This window comes from Schistocerca americana, chromosome 11, assembly GCF_021461395.2.
Source record: "Schistocerca americana isolate TAMUIC-IGC-003095 chromosome 11, iqSchAmer2.1, whole genome shotgun sequence".
Lineage (NCBI taxonomy): Eukaryota > Metazoa > Arthropoda > Insecta > Orthoptera > Acrididae > Schistocerca > Schistocerca americana.
In genome coordinates, this window is record NC_060129.1 from 51,958,005 (window position 1) to 51,982,568 (window position 24,564).

The 24,564-nt window shown below is 40.8% G+C and overlaps 1 protein-coding gene across 1 annotated transcript in view; it reads right to left on the reverse strand.

Moving 5' to 3' along the window:
- Positions 1-13,178: 13,178 nt before the first annotated feature.
- LOC124553826 overlaps positions 13,179-24,564 on the reverse strand; it is a 67,866-nt gene continuing 56,480 nt past the window's right edge. The window contains exons 8-9 of the mRNA XM_047127813.1: positions 23,664-23,701; positions 13,179-13,217 (exon numbers count right to left, since the gene is read on the reverse strand). Of these exons, the coding sequence (XP_046983769.1) occupies positions 13,214-13,217; positions 23,664-23,701 (42 nt within the window). The 3' untranslated portion in view covers positions 13,179-13,213. The remainder of the gene's footprint in view (positions 13,218-23,663; positions 23,702-24,564) is intronic.

A 24,564-nucleotide genomic window follows, 5' to 3' on the forward strand; every position in this document is an offset into this window, starting at 1 on the left:
ACGTGTTCAGTTTCACGACCTTCACATGGAATTTTGCGATAGTACCTTTGTGTACACTGATGGCTCTCACACTGACCGTGGTGTCAAGTGTGCCTTCGTCATTGGCGCCAATGTTTTTTGGTATCAGTTTCTGGCACACTGCTCAGAAGTTACAGCAGAGCTCTTCACCCTATATCAAGCTATGGAGTACATCTGGCAAAACATGCTTTTCAGTTGTGTCACCTGCTCAGACTCTCTCACCACCTTTCAAAGCCTCTGTGCACTGTACACCGCCCATCACTCAGTGCAATGGGTGTCCGCACTGACAGCTGAGTGGTCAGCGTGACGGATTGCCGTCCTATGGGTCCAGGTTTGATTCCTGGCTGATTCGGGGATTTTCTCTACTCAGCGACTGGGTGTTGTTCTGTCTTCATCATCATTTCATCCCCATCTGGCGCGCAGGTGGCCCAGTGTGGCGTCAAATGTAATAAGACCTGCACCGAGGCGGCCAGACCTGCCCTGCAAGGGGCCTTCCGGCCAATGACGCCACACGCTCACCTCCATTTCCTGTGCAAAGGGTCCAGGAAGACTGTCACTTGCTCACTCTTGATGGAGCCACCATGATGTTTATGTGGATTCCAGGTCATGTCGGTCTGACAGCAAACGAATCTGCTTATGGTGCTGCCAAGGCTGCAGTCCTCATGCCTCAGCCACTAGTTCTTATATTTCCGCCGATGATCTTTGTGTTGCTGTCTGTCAGGAAGTGGCGCCATTTTGGCATCACCTTCGGTCCTCCATGGGAACAAGCTCCAGGCTATTGAGCCTCTCCCAGCAGCTTGGACGACTTCCTCTCAGTACAGTGTGATGACACTCAATGGGATCTACTGTGCAGCAAGCTGAAATACATCGAGGGTCACGTCAAAACCAAGAACAACCCATTTCTTTGAGGCATCAGTATCTTCAGCAGCAACAGCATAACCATTGTTGAAATGTTTTGGGGAGATGCCATGAAGTTACCATCTCAATCCCCAAAGCAATGTGTGTATTTAAAGGATACAAGCGTCATGAACCTGTGTGGTCTTCATAATTCAATATGGATCACCATGAAGAGACTCATTCTGTGGGAATTGTATGCCAATCACTCTTTGAAGATACTGTCAAGTGGAACATGAAGTTCAAAATAAGGATAAGGAGTTAAATGTGTGTATAGGTGTGTGTGTGTGTGTGTGTGTGTGTGTGTGTGTGTGTGTGTGTGTGAGTGTTGCACCTAATTCAGCTAGTATTACTTCCTATAAACAGAAATTCTAATACAAGCAGAGTTTACAGAAAGTGTTCCTGACTGCTGGTGCTTCAATTGGACTACAAGAAATATATGCCAAACTTAAAGTATGTAAAGAGCAGTCATGTGTGAAGGATTACAGAGTATTCAATAGGGTTGATGTAGAAAAAAAAAAGAATGATAATGTGTTCTTAATAATGGTGATTTACTTCCACCAGGTCCCAAAGTACCAAATGTATATTAACAATGAATAGAAGTTTAATCAAAAATATGCATGGTACATAAATAGTATTATTCTTTTACAAATTGTAATTATATTTTATTCCTTCATAAACGTGTAGCATGAGACATAGCAGTTCAAATATTGGAAATAGAGCTTCAGTGGTTCATATGTTTGCATTGTCAGGGAGATATTCTGATTCAGTTGCTGCTGTATCAGAAGGATGTACATATCTATAGCCTACAGTCATATACAGTTCAGATGACAATATATGTGTTAGGGATAGCAACTATTACAGATTCCCAAAGTTTAATAGTATATGCATTGCTTGCTGTAATTAATATGCTGTTGTTCCAACATATGCATAGTATCTTTGCAAAATGTTCCTTGTGAAATAGATTCCATATATGGCTTGTGTGGAATTCATCCAGTATAGGCGACAAAATTTCACACAGGTGTTCGATATGTCTCTGGGAACAACTATGCTCATGAGCTACTTGCCCCCATGGGCCACTACATGCAACATGATAGGTAAAATCCCAAGCAATTAAAGCGCAAACAGTCTCATATTCTCCTTTCTCTGCAAACTGCACTGTCTGCTACTTCTTATGAGACAAAGCAAAACGTGTGTTCATGATTGAGTGCTTCTAGCATCCACTTAAAAATCCTAGATGACAACACCTCATGTTATAAATGGTTGATCCAATATGTGGAGCTTGTTTCCAAAAATTACCAAATCTTACTAGGTAAATTTTTCACTAGAGATGGAAAATTTCCTGTAGGTGCAACAGTTCTCATATGCAAACCATAATTGATGTACAGTTTGTCTAAGATTCACCGATACATCTTTTAGAAAAATGATAAGGTATTTGTCATAATTAAGAAATTGAATTTCGGATTTGATTCACTTCATTAAAAAAGTTATTTTAAAAGTGTATGAATTATACTTCATGCACAAGTAACACACATTACTAACACACTTTGTGACATTTATTGCAAATTACTGTAGAGGACATACCTAGCATTAAAAAATTTGGAACATAACTTCCCTTTGCCTTACTTAGAGGCTGTCATATATTAATTCTGTACTGAGTCTTCTACAATGGCATTTCGTTAAAGTCTGAAAGAATTATTTTGTTTCATTTTTTAAGAGATACCACATTAACAATGATCATACATACAGGAACTAAATTGTCCTAGAATTACCAATATTTGGTTCAAAAAATCAGTCATCACAATGAATTTCTATGTTACCATTGTCTCCATCCACATTAAGTAAGTGTACAATGTTATCCCCTACCTCACTCATTTATAAATGGATTTGGTTCAGTTTATAGTCCACTGCACTAAGTAGGGATACCAAGTTATTTTTCTTTGTTTGTTGTACATGACTACTATTTGGTAAATCTTTTCTTCGAAGCAGTATACAATGATGCCTTATCACACTTCGATTGATTTTTGTGTTTGCACAATGGTTTCATTGCACATGCAGCTTGTGAACCAACCATTGCTGATGCATGATGAATAGTGAATCGTTGAGCTTTACTAATTTGGAAGGTTTTCACATTGGAACTGATGTTTTACTGAGTTTGTACCAACTGACCCAGGAAAAATTAGAATTAAGGAAGTGAAGTGTTCCTACTGTATCAAATATATTGCATATTTTTCTGTAATCGTTATACTTTCAAGTTTTTGGAATGTCTTCCCTACAACACCAAAAGCCCTATCTGCAAGTATGTATGAATCACCACATACAAGGAAGAACCACTCAATCTGAAATTCATGTCATCATGAAGTCACACAGAACAGAAATAAAATACAATAATTTTTATTACGAGTATCAGCCACCAACACTGTTCTTTAATGGTTTTCATTTTATAAATTACTCATGATGTGCCCATTTCAGCATATTGCCATCATCAGGTGCTTTCTAAACACAGCGGTAAGCGATGGTCTTAATAGAGTTGTCTGTAACTATAATAAGAAAAGTTATAATAAATCGTTAGGTATTTTTACCTAAGATGTAAGGTCACACAATCCTTGTCAGTGATGTGATCTTGCAGATTCCCTGCCACGTTTTAATCTTGGGATGTAAACTGATCCAGAAGTTGCGAACAGTGTAAAACAAGACTCATCCAACCAAATGACTTTCTTTCATTGCTCTGTAGTTGAGGTTTTATTGCTTTGACATTATATTTTCCTCTTATGGGCATTTGCATCACTAATGAATGGTTTTGGATTGCAGCTCATTTAGCAATTCACTGGTTATGGAGCTCCATTCATGTTGTTTTGGTGCTGACAGGGTTAGTGAGTGTAACATTCAGTTTCACAGCTACTTTTGCAGTGTTGCCCTCTAATTTTTCAATACAGTCCTCTTCAATGACTGTTCACCGTGGGCACCCAACACACATTTTCGTCCACTGTGACTCTGTGGATGATGTTTTTCAACTTTCTTCTATGTGCTATAAATCTTTGGCACGGTGCCTCTTGAAACACCAAACACTTCAGGCAACTGAGTTACGGCAGCATCCATTATAGGAAGTTACGGATGCACTCACCATATGAGCACCAACAACTTACCCACATTCATCTTCACTTAGCTCCAGCAAAATGCCCTCACAACTACACAGAACACTGTTCTCATCATGACTAACACTTTTAATATTTTGAGGACATTACACAGGCGTTGTTCCTGCTCAAATATAACAGCGCAACCTTAGAAATGGCTAGCAACTGCATTTATGTGCAAGCATGCATATCTCATGGTGTTCAGACATTTTTGTCCAGCTCCTGTATATACTCACATTTCTACTCTTATACATCACAATCAATTGTGGCACACCATGCTGTGTTCTTGCACATGCAAAATCAGTGCCAACTGTATGCAAAATCAGTGCCAACTGTTAAATAATCTCTTTATGTCTGCACTTCTTCTGACAGGTTATATGCACATATAGGGTGTTCAGAATGAAGGAAAAGTGCAGGATTTGTCAGCTGGAATGTTCAGACAAGTGTTGTGTGGAGTGGATTGTTTTGTTATTGTGTTTTCACAAGGTGTGTGTGTGTGTGTGTGTGTGTGTGTGTGTGTGTGTGTGTGTGTGTGTGTGAGAGAGAGAGAGAGAGAGAGAGAGAGAGAGAGAGAGAGAGAGAGAGAGAGAGAGAGAGAGAGAGACCATGAGTAGTGTCATTTGGTTCACGTTCTTGTTTACCTCAGTCAGCATATACGCCACTTTATATAGATAGGCCTTCCAGTTAATAATTGGTTAACACATCAGCAAGTTTATTTACAATATGATCAGATAAATAAGAATAATACATGTTTGTTATTCCCAAATGTATCTGTTCCAAACGCTTGATAGTTCACTAGTACTGTGGATCATTGGTTATCAGCATAGTGTTCTATCACTTGTTGAATATTATATGAGTAGTAGCATCATGCTAGGTCATTGTGTCCCCACTGGGGGTCCTCTGCGATCTGATAGTATGCTGAGATTTGGGCAGAGCTCTGAGTGCAGCAAGCTTAGAGACGTGCTCTCCAATTACAGTTACAGCCAGTGAGGTGATGCAAATTCGGCTTCCTCTGATGGCATGTGTAGTGACATCTAGCAGTGTACGGCAAGCCCTGTATAGCGGAAAGTCCCATTTGTGGGTGATCATACTGTACAGGTCTACTACAATGATGTACCGATTAGTGAAACTGTGGTATCGAATCCTTGACCAATCACTCCATCAACCACTCTCTCATACTGACTTTTATAACCTGTGATCAAACGGTCTCTCTTTGCTTGATCAGGCATGGGAGAACTGCCCTCTGTCCAGAAACGATTGTACGTATTAAGCAAAAACTGCTTGCCTGCAAGACAAATGAGCTGCAACATCTGAATGTGAACAGCATCTGGCCCTGAGGCAGAGGATTGGGATGAAGTGAGAGCATTATCTAGCTCCTTCACAGTAAAGGCAATATTGTAACACGATTATGAGAAGAGAAGGGTATCACCTAAGCCGCCTCCACTCATTTCCGGTAGAGAAAGGCAGGGTGACAGTGGGAGGAGCTTGAAATTTCCGCAAAATGGTGGCCCAAGGTGTTGGAGACAGCACAGGCTCCATGATGACATTGCCTGCTACTGTCAGGCTGGTAATTGGGGAATGGATATCCGTCCCAGAGAGGCATTGAAGGTTAGTCCACATGACGGAAGATGGAGTGGAACTGTTAAGAGAACTACTGAATAAAACCCGGCTAGATTTTTTCCTATCCCAAAGAACGCGACAACAGTGCATATATCTGTCTATAATGAATGCACTTTGCAAATAGTTCGTGAACAGTATGTCTCTGCACATGAATTGCATCGTGGCACATCTCAGTCAATCAAGGGACCAGGATACAGCATGGTAAACGGGAAGTATGAGGAATGGAATGTTCTGCAGCAGTAAAGGTCACATTTGTAAGATATTTCACCTGGTCATTACAACTGGGGAAATCTTGTTCATCGAAGGTCGCCAGGGAAGAGTAAAGTCTCCAGTCGGCCTCAGTAAGCTGTCATTTGTGTGTGCATGCAGATGGAGTAGGAGTCGGCAAATGGGTAACTCATGATAAATGGTCACTTGAGTATGTGTCAGAAAGAACGGACCACTTGAGATGATGGGCAAGCTGGGCAATTCATTTCAGAAGGATAGGTCCAAACGGGAATAGTTGTGCAACGAGTGTGAAAGGAACGTGGGTGCTCCTGTGTTAATGCAGAATAGGTTAAGGTGATCAAGAATGTCAGCCAAGAGGGCACGTTTTGGACAGGTTTTGGGAGAACCAAAAATGGAATGGTGGGCATTAAAGTAACCGAGCAGCAGAAACGGATGAGGTAACTGCTGAATAAGCTGGAGGAAGTCAGCCCTGGTGACATCAAATGATGGAGAGATGGTAACAGTACAAAGAGCAAAGGTCAAGTGAGCAAGCAAACTGCAACAGCTAGAAGACAGGTTATCAGGAAGGTGGGTTGACTATGAACATCATCCTATATGAGCAGCATGAGATGGAATGCTGAAATTGGTGAAAGGTCAAAACGGACCGGGCAGGAATGTGAAAGCTCTAAGCGGACGATGCAATTTTGTTTTGTGAAGGCAGAGAACAAGTGGACGCTGCAATTATAAAAGCAGCCATTAATATTTGTTGTTTGATCGGCGGCCGCAAACATTCCATTGGGGGAGAGTCATGATGAGGAAAAAATGAAGGGGTGTCATCTCGATGGCTGCTGAGTGTCAGCCTGTGAAGATTCGCTGCTACAGGGCACAGAGGCAGGAGGATCCACGAGGCCCACAGAAGTGTTGGCATTCTTCTGCTGTTGGCCAGTAGAGTCAAGTGCAGAAAAACGGTTGGTGGTGCACACTGGCGACATGGAGGTCGGCCAGGCAAGGGTATCACATGGCAATACAGGGTTATTACAAATGATTGAAGCGATTTCACAGCTCCACAATAACTTTATTATTTGAGATATTTTCACAATGCTTTGCACACACATGCAAAAGCTCAAAAAGTTTTTTTAGGCATTCACAAATGTTCGATATGTGCCCCTTTAGTGATTCGGCAGACATCAAGCCTATAATCAAGTTCCTCCCACACTCGGCGCAGCATGTCCCCATCAATGAGTTCGAAAGTATCGTTGATGGGAGCTCGCAGTTCTGGCACGTTTCTTGGTAGAGGCGGTTTAAACACTGATTCTTTCACATAACCCCACAGAAAGAAATCACATGGGGTTAAGTCGGGAGAGCGTGGAGGCCATGACATGAATTGCTGATCATGATCTCCACCATGACCGATCCATCGGTTTTCCAATCTCCTGTTTAAGAAATGCAGAACATCATGATGGAAGTGCAGTGGAGCACCATCCTGTTGAAAGATGAAGTCGGCGCTGTCGGTCTCCAGTTGTGGCATGAGCCAATTTTCCAGCATGTCCAGATACACGTGTCCTGTAACGTTTTTTTCGCAGGAGAAAAAGGGGCTGTAAACTTTAAACCGTGAGATTGCACAAAACACGTTAACTTTTGGTGAATTGCGAATTTGCTGCATGAATGCGTGAGGATTCTCTACAGCCCAGATTCGCACATTGTGTCTATTCACTTCACCATTAAGAAAAAATGTTGCTTCATCACTGAAAACAAGTTTCGCACTGAACGCATCCTCTTCCATGAGCTGTTGCAACCGCGCCGAAAATTCAAAGCGTTTGACTTTGTCATCAGGTGTCAGGGCTTGTAGCAATTGTAAACGGCAAGGCTTCTGCTTTAGCCTTTTCTGTAAGATTTTCCAAACCGTCAGCTGTGGTACGTTTAGCTCCCTGCTTGCTTTATTCGTCGACTTCCGCGGGCTACGCGTGAAACTTACCCGCACGCGTTCAATCGTTTCTTCGCTCACTGCAGGCCGACCCGTTGATTTCCCCTTACAGAGGCATCCAGAAGCTTTAAACTGCGCATACCATCGCCGAATGGAGTTAGCAGTTGGTGGATCTTTGTTGAACTTCGTCCTGAAGTGTTGTTGCACTGTTATGACTGACTGATGTGAGTGCATTTCAAGCACGGCATACGTTTTCTCGGCTCCTGTTGCCTTTTTGTCTCACTGCGCTCTCGAGCGCTCTGGCGGCAGAAACCTGAAGTGCGGTTTCAGCCGGACAAAACTTTATGAGTTTTTCTATGTATCTGTAGTGTGTCGTGACCATATGTCAATGAATGGAGCTACAGTGAATCTATGAAATCGTTTCAATCATTTGTATTAGCCCTGTACTGTTGACGAGGGTCTTTAAGTCTGTGAAGGAGAAGACCATTTGCCTTTGTTGGATTTATTCAAGCCTTTCTGTTAGCAGAGGAAGACTGGTTGGCTGGAGGGATGTATGACGTCTTCAAGTCAGTATTCCTTCTGTCCTTTTCGGCCTCCTGGTTGTGTAGCTGGTGACTTCAGCCTGTAAAGTAAGAGTTTGATGGCTTGTTGCACAGCTGGAAGAACGGACTGTGATGCTACCATAACACGGGCGATTTCAGTACTTCCTAGCTGAATTCGAGGTCGTATGTCACCCTGGCCAAGTCCTTCATGGAGTGAGATGCAGCAAGAACAGTACTATCAGTACCAGATGGTAGAACGCAGCATTTGCAACTAGCCAATAACTTGTGAGCGACCTGGTAAGGAGCTTTTTCCTTTACCCTGATCTCATGGACAGCCCACTCATCAAGATACATGTGACAATCTTGAGAGGAAGCAGCATGGTCGCCATTGCAGTTGACACAGTGGGGAGCAGGAAGCAGTCACCCTCATGTGCATCCCTATCACAGGTTATGCATTTGGCTGGGTGTTGACAAGATGTTCAAGTGTGGTTGAAATGATGACACTGGTAGCAGCAAATTACGTTCAGAATGTATGATGGAACCTCATAACTTCATAGCCTGCTTTGATCTTGGATGGAAGCACCACTCTATCAAAGGTGAGAAAAAGAGTGCATGTGAGCCCTATGAAGCATGTCTTTTTCATCAACCGACGGACAGCAGTGATACCCTGATCAGAGAGGTACGTTTGGACTTTGGCCTTGTTCAGACTGTTTGGAAGAATTCAGAGTTCTATGGACCAAAACAGGAACAGGATAGCAGTGGAGAAGCAAATCAGAAGCAGCTTCCAAAAGCAAAGTGCTGTTCCGTAAATGAGATCAGGATTTCACAGGGCTGGCAATTGCATCAAAACCTTCCTGAATAAGAAACAGATTTACCAATGCGAAGGACTGGACGTCTTCAGTACATGAAACCACGAGGAACCGTGGTGCAACTGGGAGGGTCTTTGAATTGTTAGCCTCATTCTGTTTTTGTCTTGTAGACACTGACTGAGGCGATTGTTCACGCCTCCTGAACACCTGACAGAGGGACCAATCGGCAATTTGAGAATTTAGCAGCTCAGACAATCACCTCTCCCTGGGCTTGGCCTGTATCAAGGGGTACATTCGAAACTTACCAGTCAACTCGGGGCTACGAATTACGCCTTACTCAGTCACCTGTTGTGTCAGACATGTGGGCCAGCCTTCATGAGGGCACAAGGAGGAAGAAGGAAAAAGGGTAGCCTCAACACTAAAGCGGAGGAAGGCCAGGAGAAGGTGAATGAAAAATGGGTAAAGAAACAAAAAACAGTGGTGGGACTGTTTACATGTCAGCTACGGAGAGTATGGAACATTTCCAAAAACGTCCCAGATATGTTCCCCAAGGGATCGGAAACAGAATTCTAAGAGGAAAGAATTGCAGCATGGAAGAGAAAAGAAGCTGCAAAGGCAGGGGCCCCATAGTAGCCAAGAGTGTACCCACTGAAGTGCAGCATGGGCCCAGGGGAGTGGGGGGTAGGCAGCATGTGGAAAAGGGGGGGGGGTGTAGAGGTACGTAAATCAATGCTATAGGTAACCAATAATATGTGGGTTCTACTATGTCAGTTATTACCCACTCTGTTATGTCTATTATTTTACAGATTTTGTGTGGTTTTCCTTTCAAGAAATACATGAGTACACAGCATACAAAGTGCCAGCGGCTGCCACAATTTTCTTCTTCTTACTGTCCATACTTTCTAATATATAAACTACTTTTCTAAGTGCCAAAATGTACTAGAATAAATAAAATGTCTATGAAGCATCACACTGGACAATGTACTTATTGTGAGACAGTAGAAATTCCTGAAATTCATCGTCTGTGGCCTCTGGACTGCCGAGGAGCACTGTAGTGCTGGGTGTGTGGATAAATCATGAAAATCTGGCCTCCTGGCAGATTGGTGAGACTAGATCCGACGGACAGGGTCTGCTCATTAGTGGGCAATTATGAGCTTCAGATTGGCAGGCCCAGTCTGTTAGAGATACCCACAGGAATGGCTTGCACTTTTGGCTGGTCATTGAAATCCACTTGAGTGACCAGCTATTCACATGTGAGAGCCCATGTTAATGAAATGAGACCATGGTGATCAATCCATGCAACAGACTGCTTGCGCAAATACTTTGAAACTTAATACTAATGGGGAAAAATAGCAACTCACCATAAAGATGATCCCTGAGTCACACAGGCACATATAAAAGACAATCTCACACTGACAAATAAATTTTTGGCCATAGCCTTTGTCAGAAAAAGACGACAACACACACACACACACACACACACACACACACACACACACACACACACACACACACATTCACACAATCACTCAGACAACTCATGCACACCACCATCTCCAGCCACTGCATCAACACTGAGAATCAAATCCCAAATCCAAGCAAACCATTCCCTACACCGCCCTGTGTCTCGTCAGCAGCTGCTAGGCTAGCAGGAAAAAGTGGTGACAGCACCGACTGTACACTGAAGGGAGTGGTAGAAAGGGGAGAAACAGTAAGAATGAAGGAGTAGGGAAGCAACACACGTACTCAGTTGTGCACAATTCATGACATCCCAGCAAACAATTTCATCTACTGAGACGAAAAACTACATTTTTTTCCAATGCTTTTCTCAAATTTCCCTGATTTTTCTCTGGTTACACTGATGCATTTGAAATTCCCTGATATTCTCTGATTTCCAGCATTTGTGGCAACCCTAACATCAGTATCAGTATCATAGCACATTTTCCCACACAAAAGCCCTTACAATTCATCAGGAATGATAGGTAAGTATTGTGTGGGGTGCTAAGGAATTAGATGCCACTTTTGCTAAACCTCACACCTTAGAAAGACGACTTCGTGTACTCTACAAGCCTGCAAACAACACATTGTAGTGAATATCTTACATGATTGCTATTCAGTCCCTTTTGCTATTTAATCTGTATGTGGAGCAATGGGAGAACGAATACATGACTTTAACCTTAAATGTTTGAGTGTGGTGATCATGTGTAACAAGCTCTACAATATGGACTGTTATGGAGGGACTACCTGTGGTGGACGTATATTAACTGCTCTGCGATTATGTAGTCAAGTAGTTGTTGGAACACAAAATTAGCAGTCCTGCCTTCCGGTCAGTCTTATATACAGGAAACACTGTGGTCTGTTGTCCGATACTGGTGGCTGTCTTTCAAGTTGAAATCAGACTTGCAACAAATAGTATGTTGAGCCACACACTGAATACCTAATATTCTGCAGGCTTTCCAACTAAATAGACAAAAGTACCCATCCAGCACATGGCAGGAAAACTTGTTTCAACATGTTTATTTCTCACATGTTTGTTCAAATGCACTTGCCTCCCACCCATGCCGTGTCATCCTGCGCACTCAACTGTTACCATGCTGCATGTTTTGTTAACAAAATACACATCATCAATAATACGCACAGTTCATGTACTATCTATGTTTCGATTTGTTTAAAATCTCAACTGTGTAAGGTTTAATTAATAACAATCGATTAGGCTTCTCAGAAAATCGTCTCTATGGACATACTTCAAATACAATTAAAATAGTCCAAAAAGCTTTATATGTAAACTATGTGAAATACAAATTTCTCATGGTGGCATTGGAAAAAAAGCAACATCAAAAATGAAAAATCATTTGAAAAATACATACAGCGACGAACATTAAGTTGCAGTCTATGTTTCCTAAGGGGCAATAAATTACAGATGTAAGTCAACATTTAACACCAAACCAGCAACTGAGTCTTGAAGAATGTGTGGAAATGTGTAAACCCTGAGATGTTCTTGATCCAAAGGCTCAGAAATACTATCTGTAACTTGTTGAAATGATAGCACTTGTCAGTGAGGCAGTAACATAGTAGAAAGGGCTGGGTTTAGAAGACTGATAATAATGCTTTGGCGCAGTATACAATATCAAGCTGCCATTACTTTTCAGACAAAATAATTCCAGAAATATATCATAAGGTGGTTCAAAACATTACTTTCAGAGACTCATTATATTTCTCTGGCACATGACATGTGGATGTGGACGTGTTTGTACAATCAAAACAGTGTTTTTTTTTTAGTTTTACTGTGCATTTTATTGATTGTGAATTCAATGTCAAACATGTAGTACTTAGCATCAAGCACTTTGATGCACAACACAGCAGAATACATACCAACTCGTTTGCAGGAAATTGCAAGTTTACGGGACATCCAGCTGGCTGTCATAATTCACGATAACAGACAAAAAGTAGTAAAATCCATTATCAATGCAGAGTTGAACTCAGTGCATCATTCCTTTCATACTCATCAATTAATTGTTAACAAATGTCTGGTAACTCAGTCAAGTGCGACTCAAATGATAGCAACAGGTAGTAGGATCATAACTCATTTTGATCACCCTGGCACTGCACAGGAAAAACTGCATCTATCCAAAAGTTTGTTAAGCTCCTTCAGCTTAAATTGGTGTAAGATGTCAGTACACAGTGGAATTCCACCAATTATATGCTCATAAGGCTAATTGAACAAAAATGGCCATTTCACTCTATTTCACACACTGCAAAAGTGATAATCTGACTGCTGCACAGTGAGAGCTCTTAGATCAACTTTTGACATTATTACAACCATTTGAGGAAATAACAAAAATTAAAAGTTCTGTACACACTTGCACTTCTGAAATTATTCTGTATGTTGTTACATTAATGCAATAGTGTGATAAATGAGCACAGCAGAGCTAACACCAAGACTAAACCAGGTGAGGCTTGTCATAAAACAAAGGTTGCAAGAACAATTTGAAGCCTTCACAACAAATAAAAATTATTTGGTGGCAATTACTTTAGGAATGAGTTCAACATGAATGTTTTCACCAGTCACCTGCAACAAAAAAAAAGTATGGCAGTATATTTTGATTGATAACCTACAGATGAACTGTGAAACAAGCAGGAACAATAGTGCAAATTCGTCCCCTATTCACGCCACAAGGATGAAAACCGAAGAGCAGAGTCTACACCAGACAATTCACCCATTTTTTATCAACTGCTTGAAAGAAGTGATTGCAGGAAAACACAGCTCATACCAGGGCATAGAAAGGGAAAAAACACAGCTCCAACTAAAAAATACCTTTATTTAAGAATTAAAAGCATATCAAGTCATAACAATCCATACAGATGGTGGCCAGCGAGGAAAGATGAATTTCCATATTTAGTAAATCTTGCAGCAAAATATTTGTCAGCACCAGGAAGTAGTGCTTATTCAAAGCGCCTTTTCTCTGATGTTGAGAATGTTTACAAGAAGAAAAGGTGTAAATCACTGCCTAAAAATGCAGAAAGATTAGCCTTTCTGGAGCATGATGTTCAAATTCTGAATTTTAATGATTAGAATTCAAAACTTTGGCCACAGGAGACATGTATTTTACTTGAAACCTAATTGTTTTTGTTAATTTTTATAATACTAGAGTCGATTATGTATCCACGATAGCTTCAACAATTACAAGGAAAATACTTATCATTATGAAATAAATCAATATTTTCATTTCACAAGTTATCCAACTGAATACCAACTAACAGCTTAATATTCATTGGAAGTCTAGTCGAAATGTCATGGATAACAAGGGAACAGACTACTACTCTCATAAGCTGTTGCTGTTTCATCACATACATTTACCATCCATGATGATCATTTCATAGTGGATAATGTGAACATACCATTATTTCCAAACTGTAATTATATAAGAATTTCTTAAACAGGTGCTGTTATATATCTTTGGAAACCTATAAATAGTTTGTGTTGGACAGAATCAATGTTGTATCTGGTGGCCCACACTCATACCTGGTCCGCACAAGAATGATTGTCTAGCAGTTCAAAAATTGCACTGCTCATCAGAAATGTGTACCAAATGTTCAGCTTCCACACTGCAGAGCTTTTGGGTGTGTGATGGAAATAATTCAATGGATAGTACTGCTGTATGTCATAATTACACCAGTTCTGCAAGTCTGAAGTTATAGCCAAAATGTAAAATGTACTGTGTGGTGTGGTGTATCATTGAGTTGCTGCACACAAGCAAAGAACTATGTTGCTAATATAATTGCATAGGCTTCCACAGCCAGAGTCAGTTGACATGAGAGTTTTCTGGGTATGGTACCACGTCATAATTTATAAAACTTCTGCTGCTGGAGGAAAACAAATGTATCGGCCTCCTTCTGGGTTGCTAGTTGGCAGCTCAGTTTTGGAAAACTGATCTATGCCTTCCTGGAGAGAGAATAACGACATGTATTCCATCCTTTTCAACATATCAAACACTTGTCCAATTCATGTAACAAACAATTGCAAAACTGAAAAGAGGTGGACCATGCTGTGAACTGTAAAGTGAATAGTATAGAATATGTTTGTATGATCAGTATTTTGTGTATATGCCATATTGCTAATGTAAGTACCATTGCATGTCAATCACTTATGAGCACAATTTCATAACAAAGGTCCACACAAATTTTGCATGAATTTTACAAGTATAGTGCCTCTGTCTATATTTTGGTCTTTCAGCAACTGCACAAGTATACACTGCACAGGATGTCAAACGTTCATCTCTTTATTTTCAGTTTCCAGGCAGAAACTTTGTGGGTTATAGGTTTCATGTTTCCTGTCATTCTTGGTTCACATTAAGCTGTAGGTTTAGTGCCATCACAAACGTTATACAAGCAGTATAGGAATGATGTACCACCTGAGGAAACTGTAAAATGGTTTGTGTCAGACTGAATCGATGTTTTATTTGACATACAAAGTACCAGTTTCATCATCTAAAAGTTCACAAGCATGGTGTTTGGACCACTGCAACCACATTGTCATAGCTGCAAAAGCGTCTGGAGTGGGGGAGAGGTACCAAAACCAGAATAGTACCAGGTTCTTTTGGGAAAAATTAAGTGCATTAGTTATGAGAAGAAATGAGACTGTGGAGGTTTTCTCAGACGGGATTCGAAAGCTGAATGCACAAATGTTAAAACTGTCACTGGATGGGGAGACGAATAGAATGCTGTTACAGGAGGCCGAGAACAGGGTGTTAGATGTGTTTTTGCAGAGAGTACTGCGGGAGATGTCACGTCAGGTGAGAATGGAGAATCCCAGTGATCTTGCAGTGGCTCCAAGGAGTGCCACATACTTAGAGGAGGTAAATTATGCAGCGAAGCAACAATGGTATGATCACGCAAGAAAGGAAACACCTGGCATTATGAAGGTGCATGTTCCAACTAGTAAAGACACGTGACCTACGCCAGCATGAGACATGCCAGACTGCGCCCATGCAGAGTAAGTTCTGTGCCATTACACAAATTGCAACACATGACCTAGTCTGCATTTATCTCTGTACACAGATTCTGATAGGACAATCTGGGGAACAGTCTTTGTGCTGGAGAAAACATTCAGGAGACACGTAAAGCATTAACCAACAAACCAGTCGAATAGGAGAGAATAAAAAAATTCATCACTACATAATACAGACTTATTGAACTTAGTGGAGTGGTATATACAACAGTAAGGTATGGACTTTTGTATTTCAATGTCACATTGACTCCGTGTACGCATGAGATATTTACCAAAGACAGAGTAATACTTCAACATGGCAGTGCATTGCAGCACAGGTGCCGGCCGAAGTGGCCGTGCGGTTAAAGGCGCTGCAGTCTGGAACCGCAAGACCGCTATGGTCGCAGGTTCGAATCCTGCCTTGGGCATGGATGTTTGTGATGTCCTTAGGTTAGTTAGGTTTAACTAGTTCTAAGTTCTAGGGGACTAATGACCTCAGCAGTTGAGTCCCATAGTGCTCAGAGCCATTTTTTTTTGCAGCACAGGTAATCATGCTGCCGACTTACAATTCCCATGATGGCATAAGAACCTTTATTGAGGATAGGCTTTTGAAGAAGGTGTGGAAAACAGACTGTGAAATGGACACTAAAAAGAGCAAATTGAGAGGAGAACTTACACCTGAGTATAAGACTGGTAGCAAAGTGAGTGTGGGAGGGTAAAAGCCATCATAAGATGTCTGTTCTAAAAATTCCGAACATTGTCCACAAAATTTTTCTACTCTTACAGTTCACTTATTGTGCTTGGTCTCCCTTCAAATACTTTCCTCCACATTTAAAACGCCACTCCCAATGCTGTTTCCACTTCCAGAATAAGTCTTGGTATGCTTATTGCTGGAATGCTTGAAGTGCTGTCTGCCAATTTTCTCCCATCTCTTCTATCGTTGCTAATATCCGTCCTTTCAATGGGGTTTTCAACTTTGGATATAAAAAGAAAGTCCACAGGTGCCAGATCTGGATAGTACAGAGGTTGAGGCAGCACAGTGTTTTTTTTTTGTGCAATAGGCACGCATATATAGGGATGAATGTGTGAGTGCATTATCATGATGCAAGAGCCATGAATTGTCCCACAGCATTTCAGGCCATTTCCTTCTAACAGTTTCTCACAGGCATTGCACCATCCCAATAGTACCATCGAGTAACAGTTTGTCCCTGTGGCATGAATTCATGATGGACTAATCCTTCAAAGACAAAGAAAACTATCAGAATTGCTTTCACATTTGACCTGACCTGGCGAGCTTTCTTTGGTTTTGGAGAACCTTTCCTGAACCACTGTGAAGACTGAACCTTGGTCTCAGCTTCATAACTGTAGATCCATGTCTTGTCACCAGTTACAATCCTCTTAAGGAACATCTTCTTCTCATTTGCGTGATCCAAAAACTCTTCACAGGTAGTTAGGTGGGGGTATTTCTGGTCTTGACTCATGAACCTTGCAACAAAACGATGCATTCCAAGATACTGTGTAAGGATTTTGTGACATGATCCAATTGAAATGTTACATTCTTCTGCAATCTCTCAGGCAGTCAGGCTTCAATTGGCACACACAATTTCATTGACGTTTCTGACATGAGTGTCGCTGGTAGATGTTGAAGGGCGTCCTGGATGAGGGCCTCCCTTAACTTCCATCCAGACATTTTTAAACCATGTCAGTCATGACTACCACCAAGTATGGCTTAAGCACTCATCAACATTGGCTTCCTCCATCATTTAGTATGTGTGTCATGCAAAATGTAAAGCAGATGTGTTGCTTGGCTACCCCCCCCCCCCCCCCCCCCCAGCATCTCGAAATTTACGAACTGTGTGACACAACGTTCTGCTCAATACAGCACTGAATAATAACTTACAGACACACAAAAATGAAACTTCCAGCAGTTACACGTTAAACACAAGCATATGCAGGGATGCTAACTGAATTTCACTCCAACAAATCACTAGCATGAAATTGTAAATATTCTGGAATGTTATGAACGGACCTTGTATGCAGAAAAGGAAATAATTTCACTATTCTTTCAACTACCAGCGACTATGTCTAATGTGGGATACCATAACCCCAAATTACTAATGCTTAGCAGATGTTGAAAGGTAAGTAGGGGCATCTAATGCTTGTAGTCTGAGAACTTATTTCACATCTTCATGTTCTGAGCGATCAAAGGGTCTTGGAAATGTATAACTGATGGCACTGACAGGTATCACATGTCATGTAATTGAGAATTCATGACTATCAGCACTGAAGGTTCTCTTCAGCTTGTTTTTCTTTTTAATGTGTATCTATTTGTTCAGTTAAAATTACGTTTGTTTATATGTGTTTTCTCTTCGGTATGTTTTGGTCGTCAGGTTGTGTGTGATCTGTTTTTATTATGAGATAGTATCAGTGGACCAGCTGTCATTTCCTTTTAGAGTTTGGTTATAGTTCACTTTGTCAGCTTTTGCTCAAGTTCCACGTGTTTTAGTTGCTATGATAATATGTATTGTGTCCATGAAAGACTGATGTATGTATTGGCAACAGAGTGAGAGAGGCTTATCCATTAATTTCAATTTATGGTTTGTATCAACAAGGTAAATGTGTTGATGAGACTAATAGTATAGAGGGCAAGCAATATGTAGAATACTGTTTCTTGATGTATGCCATGAGAGGGAAGTCATTGAACATATGACAAGGAAGAATCCACACTGTTACAATAACAGTGCATAAATTATTTCACCACCATGACACAATTACAAGATTATGCGAAACTAACAAGTGAGAATGCCACTGGAATGAAAAAGTGTACTGTACAACAAGTCTTCATGTCATCTAATGAATTTGCAGAGAAGATACTGCAGTATTATAAGCTGATGTGTGCTGTTAAAGTGGTAAAACAAAACCATGATGACAAGGGTGAAAGGCAGCAAGGATTAGTGACATTCCTCTGTGTACGAGTGCTTAGACCTTTGTAAGTCAAACATTTGACAAAGAAATGGTGCACTCTGTACATAATTACATAATGTGTATGGACAGGGACTTAGAGATACAATAATGCTGCAGTACATTAGGGAATGGTTGAAGGGTATCACCTACCTGATATGGTGTATATGCTGACAGAGAATCAGAGGTGTGTGATTGTCATTGAAATGAAATTGTTCATGCTTACTAAAACACACACACACACACACACACACACACACACACACACACACACACACACACACACACACACAAAAACTATGAAAACACTGAAACAACACAACAGAATAAAGCACCACAAACATTTGTTTGCACATTTTAAATTCCTGCACTGCTTGTTTATCTTCAGTGCAAGCATCCAAACACCCTATATGTACACGTAAACATCACCTATGAGTAAGAACACTGAAAGAGATTATGCGGTAATGCTCTTCATTTATTCTGAATGTGCGAAAGTACATCATGTTTCAGCACCATCCATTCATTATGATGTAACAGCAGTCGGCTGAGTATGTGTATGTCCATTCTTGTTCACGAGACAACAGTGAATTAAATAGACTGAGAAAATGTGTCAGAACACACAAATTCTCAGTAACATTTTTTACCTCTCTCTCCCCATTGTGTTTCCTACTGGGTTAAAAAAAAAAGGTTTTGTTTGCTTAATTTGTGTCAAATATGTGATGCAGTCAGATTATGCTTTACTATTTTGTATCAACCCAACAATGTATTAATCTTTAAAAGTGGTCATTTTACACATTATTCATGCTGCATGTACAAGAACATAATCTACTAATCTGTATATATCAATTGTAAAATGACCTGTAGTAGAGCCAGTCATTTCAGCCTCCAGACTCACTCATAAGTTCATTTCTACAGTGTTGCGTACCCACAGCTACGAAGGGCTAGGGAACAATAGCCTGCAATAATCACCTGGTGCAGCAAACCTGTGAGTTTTCACTCGGATCATGGACTCATACGACTACTTGACACTTTCTCACCATTCGTTACAGAGCTACACTGAAGACTATTTTCTATTAATGTTAGCATAAGGGACAGACATTCTCTGGGACAGGCACAGGATAAACTGAGGTAGTTCTATCTGGGATAATTCTAGAGGTACTAATCCTCCTCTGCAGCTGAATTGTCAGGATGTCTGATTGCACCGTGGAGGACTCAGGTTCCACTCATGGTCTCGCCAAGGATTCTTCCTAGGTGGGAGGAATGAAATCATGTATGGGCCAGCCTTGTAATGCCAACAGAGGACCCATTTCAATGGCAAGTAATGTCTCCAAGGTCTGTGAAATTGGCAACAGCAAGAAGAGCAGTGGGTGGATGCTATACCCCTCCATACCGCATCAAAATGACACCATTTGCAGAGGATGACATGGCAGCTGGTGGGTACTGAATGGCCACTCAGGGGCAGAATGTGGAGCTTTAGCTTTAGGTGTTTCTTAAACGAGAAAGTCGTCACCAGGATACAAGATTCTCCTCATAGCAACACATTTTTCATTCATGTTTCACGAGACTCGTAGTTCTGAGTGAGACAACAAAAGACAATATATATTAAAGTTTGTCAGAGACTAGACACCATAGTTCTGGAACAAGAGTATAAGTATCCATGTAACACATGCGTACTGACACTATTTCGGAAGTGAAATGAGAAAAATTTGGGGCAGATTTTGAAAAGGGAAGTTGAGTGTTGCACCACAGGAAGATACACTGGGCAGGTATAAAAATTTTTGAAGTTTTCCCCTGCCAGCACTGAGCCATGCTGAAACAGTCTCAAGCAGTGTCACACAACTGAAACAACAAACAGCAGGAGAGTTGATGCTGCAATATACAAGTGAGGCCACTGCCACACATCGCGAGATGTCCGAATCACGAGTTCAGCATTACGGCCTAATTCAGCAAAATGACCTAAATGTGAAGGACACATAATGTCATTCTGACAGCACTGCAAGGTGCCATAACAGCATGTAAACCTTACACAGGAATACCTTTCAGCCCACTGACATCACACAACAGTGCTGAGCTGAAGAGCTTACAGCCACAGTTGAGATACTGAGCTGCATTGAAGAAGGCTGACAACCCCCCAAGCAACATTCTGTCATCCTTGCCAAGGTATAATGTCACCACCTCCAAAAGATGGTTATAAATACTCAAGCTCCTGAGCTCTTCTATATTCCAGTTGTAGTGAGACAACTCTGAGGTAGGGTCTTTGATGAGGTGACTACCGTTCACTATATGTCTTTATGTCTCTGCCTTTGGGGCTTCTGCCACCCCGGTCTAGTGGATTAGCCACTGTGAGCTGCCAATCTCTCATATGTCAGTGTGAAGACTTGGAGCTTTCTACCACCAGCTCACAAGAGGTCATATATGTCAAACTGTAATTGTACTAGGTAGGTGTACTAGCTGCTGTTGTTGCTGCCCCCTCCACCTTGCATTGTGAGCAGGCAATGACACTCCATAACCTTCCTCTGGCAGAGGGGCCATTATTTAACTCCACACCACCATCACCATCCTGTTAAGAGCTGCTGGAAGCTCACTCCCTTCAAGCTGCACAAATAAGCCCTAGCAACTTGCATCACTGAGCTGTTGGGCACCATTGCCGGGGAAGGAAGGCCTCTCACCATGTGATTGGGATACCCTGAATGATATCAGATCGTCACCACCATGCTCCACACGTTATCATCCTGTATCCATACAAGTCACTGTCCACTGACTAACAAAATGATGTTCTTCTGTTCTACAAAAACACTGGTATAAAAACTAAATTATTACGTAAGAGTTTATATTGCAACTTCAGCAAACACTCAGTTTAGTGACTGTTATCACAAATGAAAGCATCATCGTCTGTCCTTCAGTTTCAGTAGAATAGATGAATGAATTCCTAATTTGGTAAATATTTACTTAACCACCTACAAATATCACACATGTATTCATTTCACCATTTACAAGAAAAGAGGAAGATCAGATCTATATCAATCATGAGAAACACAGTATGTGGGGTTTCTTACACACAAAACTTTCTCAAATCTGTTTAGGATAGTACTGTATCACTGTATGTCTTTTCATGTAGAATGTAATTTAGATGTTACATTCTGCAATAAAATTTATAGGTTTTAAGAATGTTCAGTGTTACAACTATTGTGCTGTATGTCAAAGACATAGTGGTCTGTTGACAGTGTATTCAACTTCAAGAAGATGCACAACTACTGTCAATTTATTTTGTTTCTGTGAATGAAATGAGTGAAAGGCATCATTGCAGTTCCTTTCACTATGTTTAGTTCCAGGTGAAGAGTTTCATACAGTGAACCCCTAAGGACACAGCTTTTAGGTTTTGTTATTTCATCTGTTTTATCTTACTGGTAAAATGGATTAAAAGTGAATAGTACAAAACGACTTCCTTCTCAGCTGGTGCTCATGAAGTGAAAATTCCACATCCAAATGTATGAGGGCTGTTCATAAATTAACCTCTGACTATACACTAAAAAAAGAGAGAAAACACATATTTTTTTTAATATACAATCTGTACTTACTTGCTGTTCTGCACAAGTTCAAATATTTGTTGTATGTGATTTTTTTTTTCATCCTTTCAAGTGATGGTGCCCCCTCAGGCTTGAGCCAAATGACATAATCCTTCAGCTCTTCAGCTCTTCATCAGTTATTAACTGCTGGATAACCAGCCATGCCTTCATCTTGAGGAATGGACGTAATGTGGTTGGTACCTAGTATGGACAATTTGGAGGCTGCTAAATGATTTCTCTGCAGAAAAGCCAGAATATTTTCTTCATTCGATTCACAGTATGGGATCATGCATTACTATGAAGGAGGATGATTTCTTCAGTGATGACCTAATGCCCTCAGAGTTTGCTGGCCACTGTGGCCGAGCCGTTTTAGGCGCTTCAGTCTGGAACCGCGTGACCACTACGGTCACAGGTTTGAATCCTGCCTCAGGCATGGAGGTGTCTGCTGTTCTTAGGTTAGGTATGTTTAAACAGTTCTAAGTTCTAGGGGACTTATGACCTCAGATGTTAAGTCCCACAGTTCTCAGAGCCATTTGAAACCCCAGAGTTTCCGACAAGTCTCTCAGTATTCTCGTTTGTTATTCTCATGAACTCTGTTGTCAAAAACACTTTACAATCCCAAATATGCATCATTTTACTGCTTGCTGGTGCCTCCTAGAATTATTTGGATTTACTGAGAGAATGAGCGTGCACTATTTCTTAGTTTCAGAGTTCATGTACCTCACATCAATGTCCCAACCCAGCCATGCTTCTGTTCAGAAATTCTCTCCCTCCTCATGGTAGCAGAGATGGAATGTAAAGGTTGAACCTGTACTTTGTTTTGTAAACATCATTAGACATTTTGGTACTCACCATACACAAAATTAATGGAAAACTAACCCCTCTCTGACAGCACTAATGAGGTTGTCCTTGAAATCTGCGGCACATCCTCAGGACGTTCAGAAATTGTGAACCGACATCTTGCACACACAATTCCGTCAACATGTTGCATTAATTCATGTACCACATATGAACGTCTTCTTTAACCACTTTTAAGATGATCATTTGCGTGACTGGCCTTGAAATTTCTGCACAAGTTCTTCACAAAACCATCACTCATAAACCTCCCCCCTCCCCCAAAAACACAATCAACATAAATCTTGGAAGCACTGGCACTTTATGTTTGCAGGAAGCAAATGGCAGAATGTACCCCACAGCTGGTGGAGAAACAATAACACCATTCTTTTTATTTACTTGCTGCTTACAAACTGATGAATGCAACACATCTGACATGACCTTTAAAGTCTCATTTCCAACCATAAAAGTGTCACAAAGCTATAAGCATTTGCCCATTTTTAATAACCAGTCATAGGTTAATTTTTGAACAGTTCTCATATTATGGATCATAAGGCCCTGTAACATAGGTGACTGTTGATACAATAACATATATCCTCAATATGATGCATATAGTTTCCCATTAGATAATAAAAATAAAAAGTAGGGTGAGTAATTTAAACCTTACCGTGTACAGTGTGGTGGACATATTGTTGAGACTACCTCCTGAAAAATTCATAATACTATTAGGCAGTGAATTCAGAAAGGTACAGCAGTAAAGATGCAATTAAGAAAATGATCTACTTCTATTAAGAGATAACTGGTAAATACGGAATCCATTGCCTACTTGTGAAACATGCAGAAATTAACTTATAATGTATACCACAAACTGCTGTGTACAGACAGACAGCAGAAATTTAGTAAGCAAGAAACAGTACTTCAGCACATCCATGGAGACAAATGCACTCTTCCACTTTATATCAGATACATATGCATTCAGATATGCCTGGAGCTGAATTTCATTTGTGGGTCAGCGGTATATTCCGATGTTAGATCATTATTTATGGCAGTTTAGGAGGCAGTGCACACACTTCATTTACTCTCTGAATCAGTATCACATTTATGTCACCATATGAAATATGAGGGGGTACCCAAAAAAAATTGGCACAACATTGCCATGGGCAGAGCTTGTGTAGTACACATTGCTGCCACTAGGGATGTATAGTGCAACTCACTGCCACTTCAATGCCCTATGTTGTTGACCTGGCTCATTCTCTTCATCTGCAGTGATTGTTGGTGCTAGCACTGTTTAGTTCTTGTTTCATTTTTTATCATGGCAACTTTAAGTGAACAACATGGAGCTGTGAAATTTTGTTTCCTGCTCAGTAAAAGTGCTGTGGAACTGTTTTAATGTGGAAAACATCTTAACAGGACGATGCTATGGGAAAACCTCTCTTGCTCAATTTGATAATGGCAACATTTTAACTGATGACAAACCTCGTTCTGGACATCCCTCAACTACTCAAATCAAGAAAACTATTGAAGAAATTCGAGACCTTGTACTCACAGGCTGTTGATGGACAATTGAT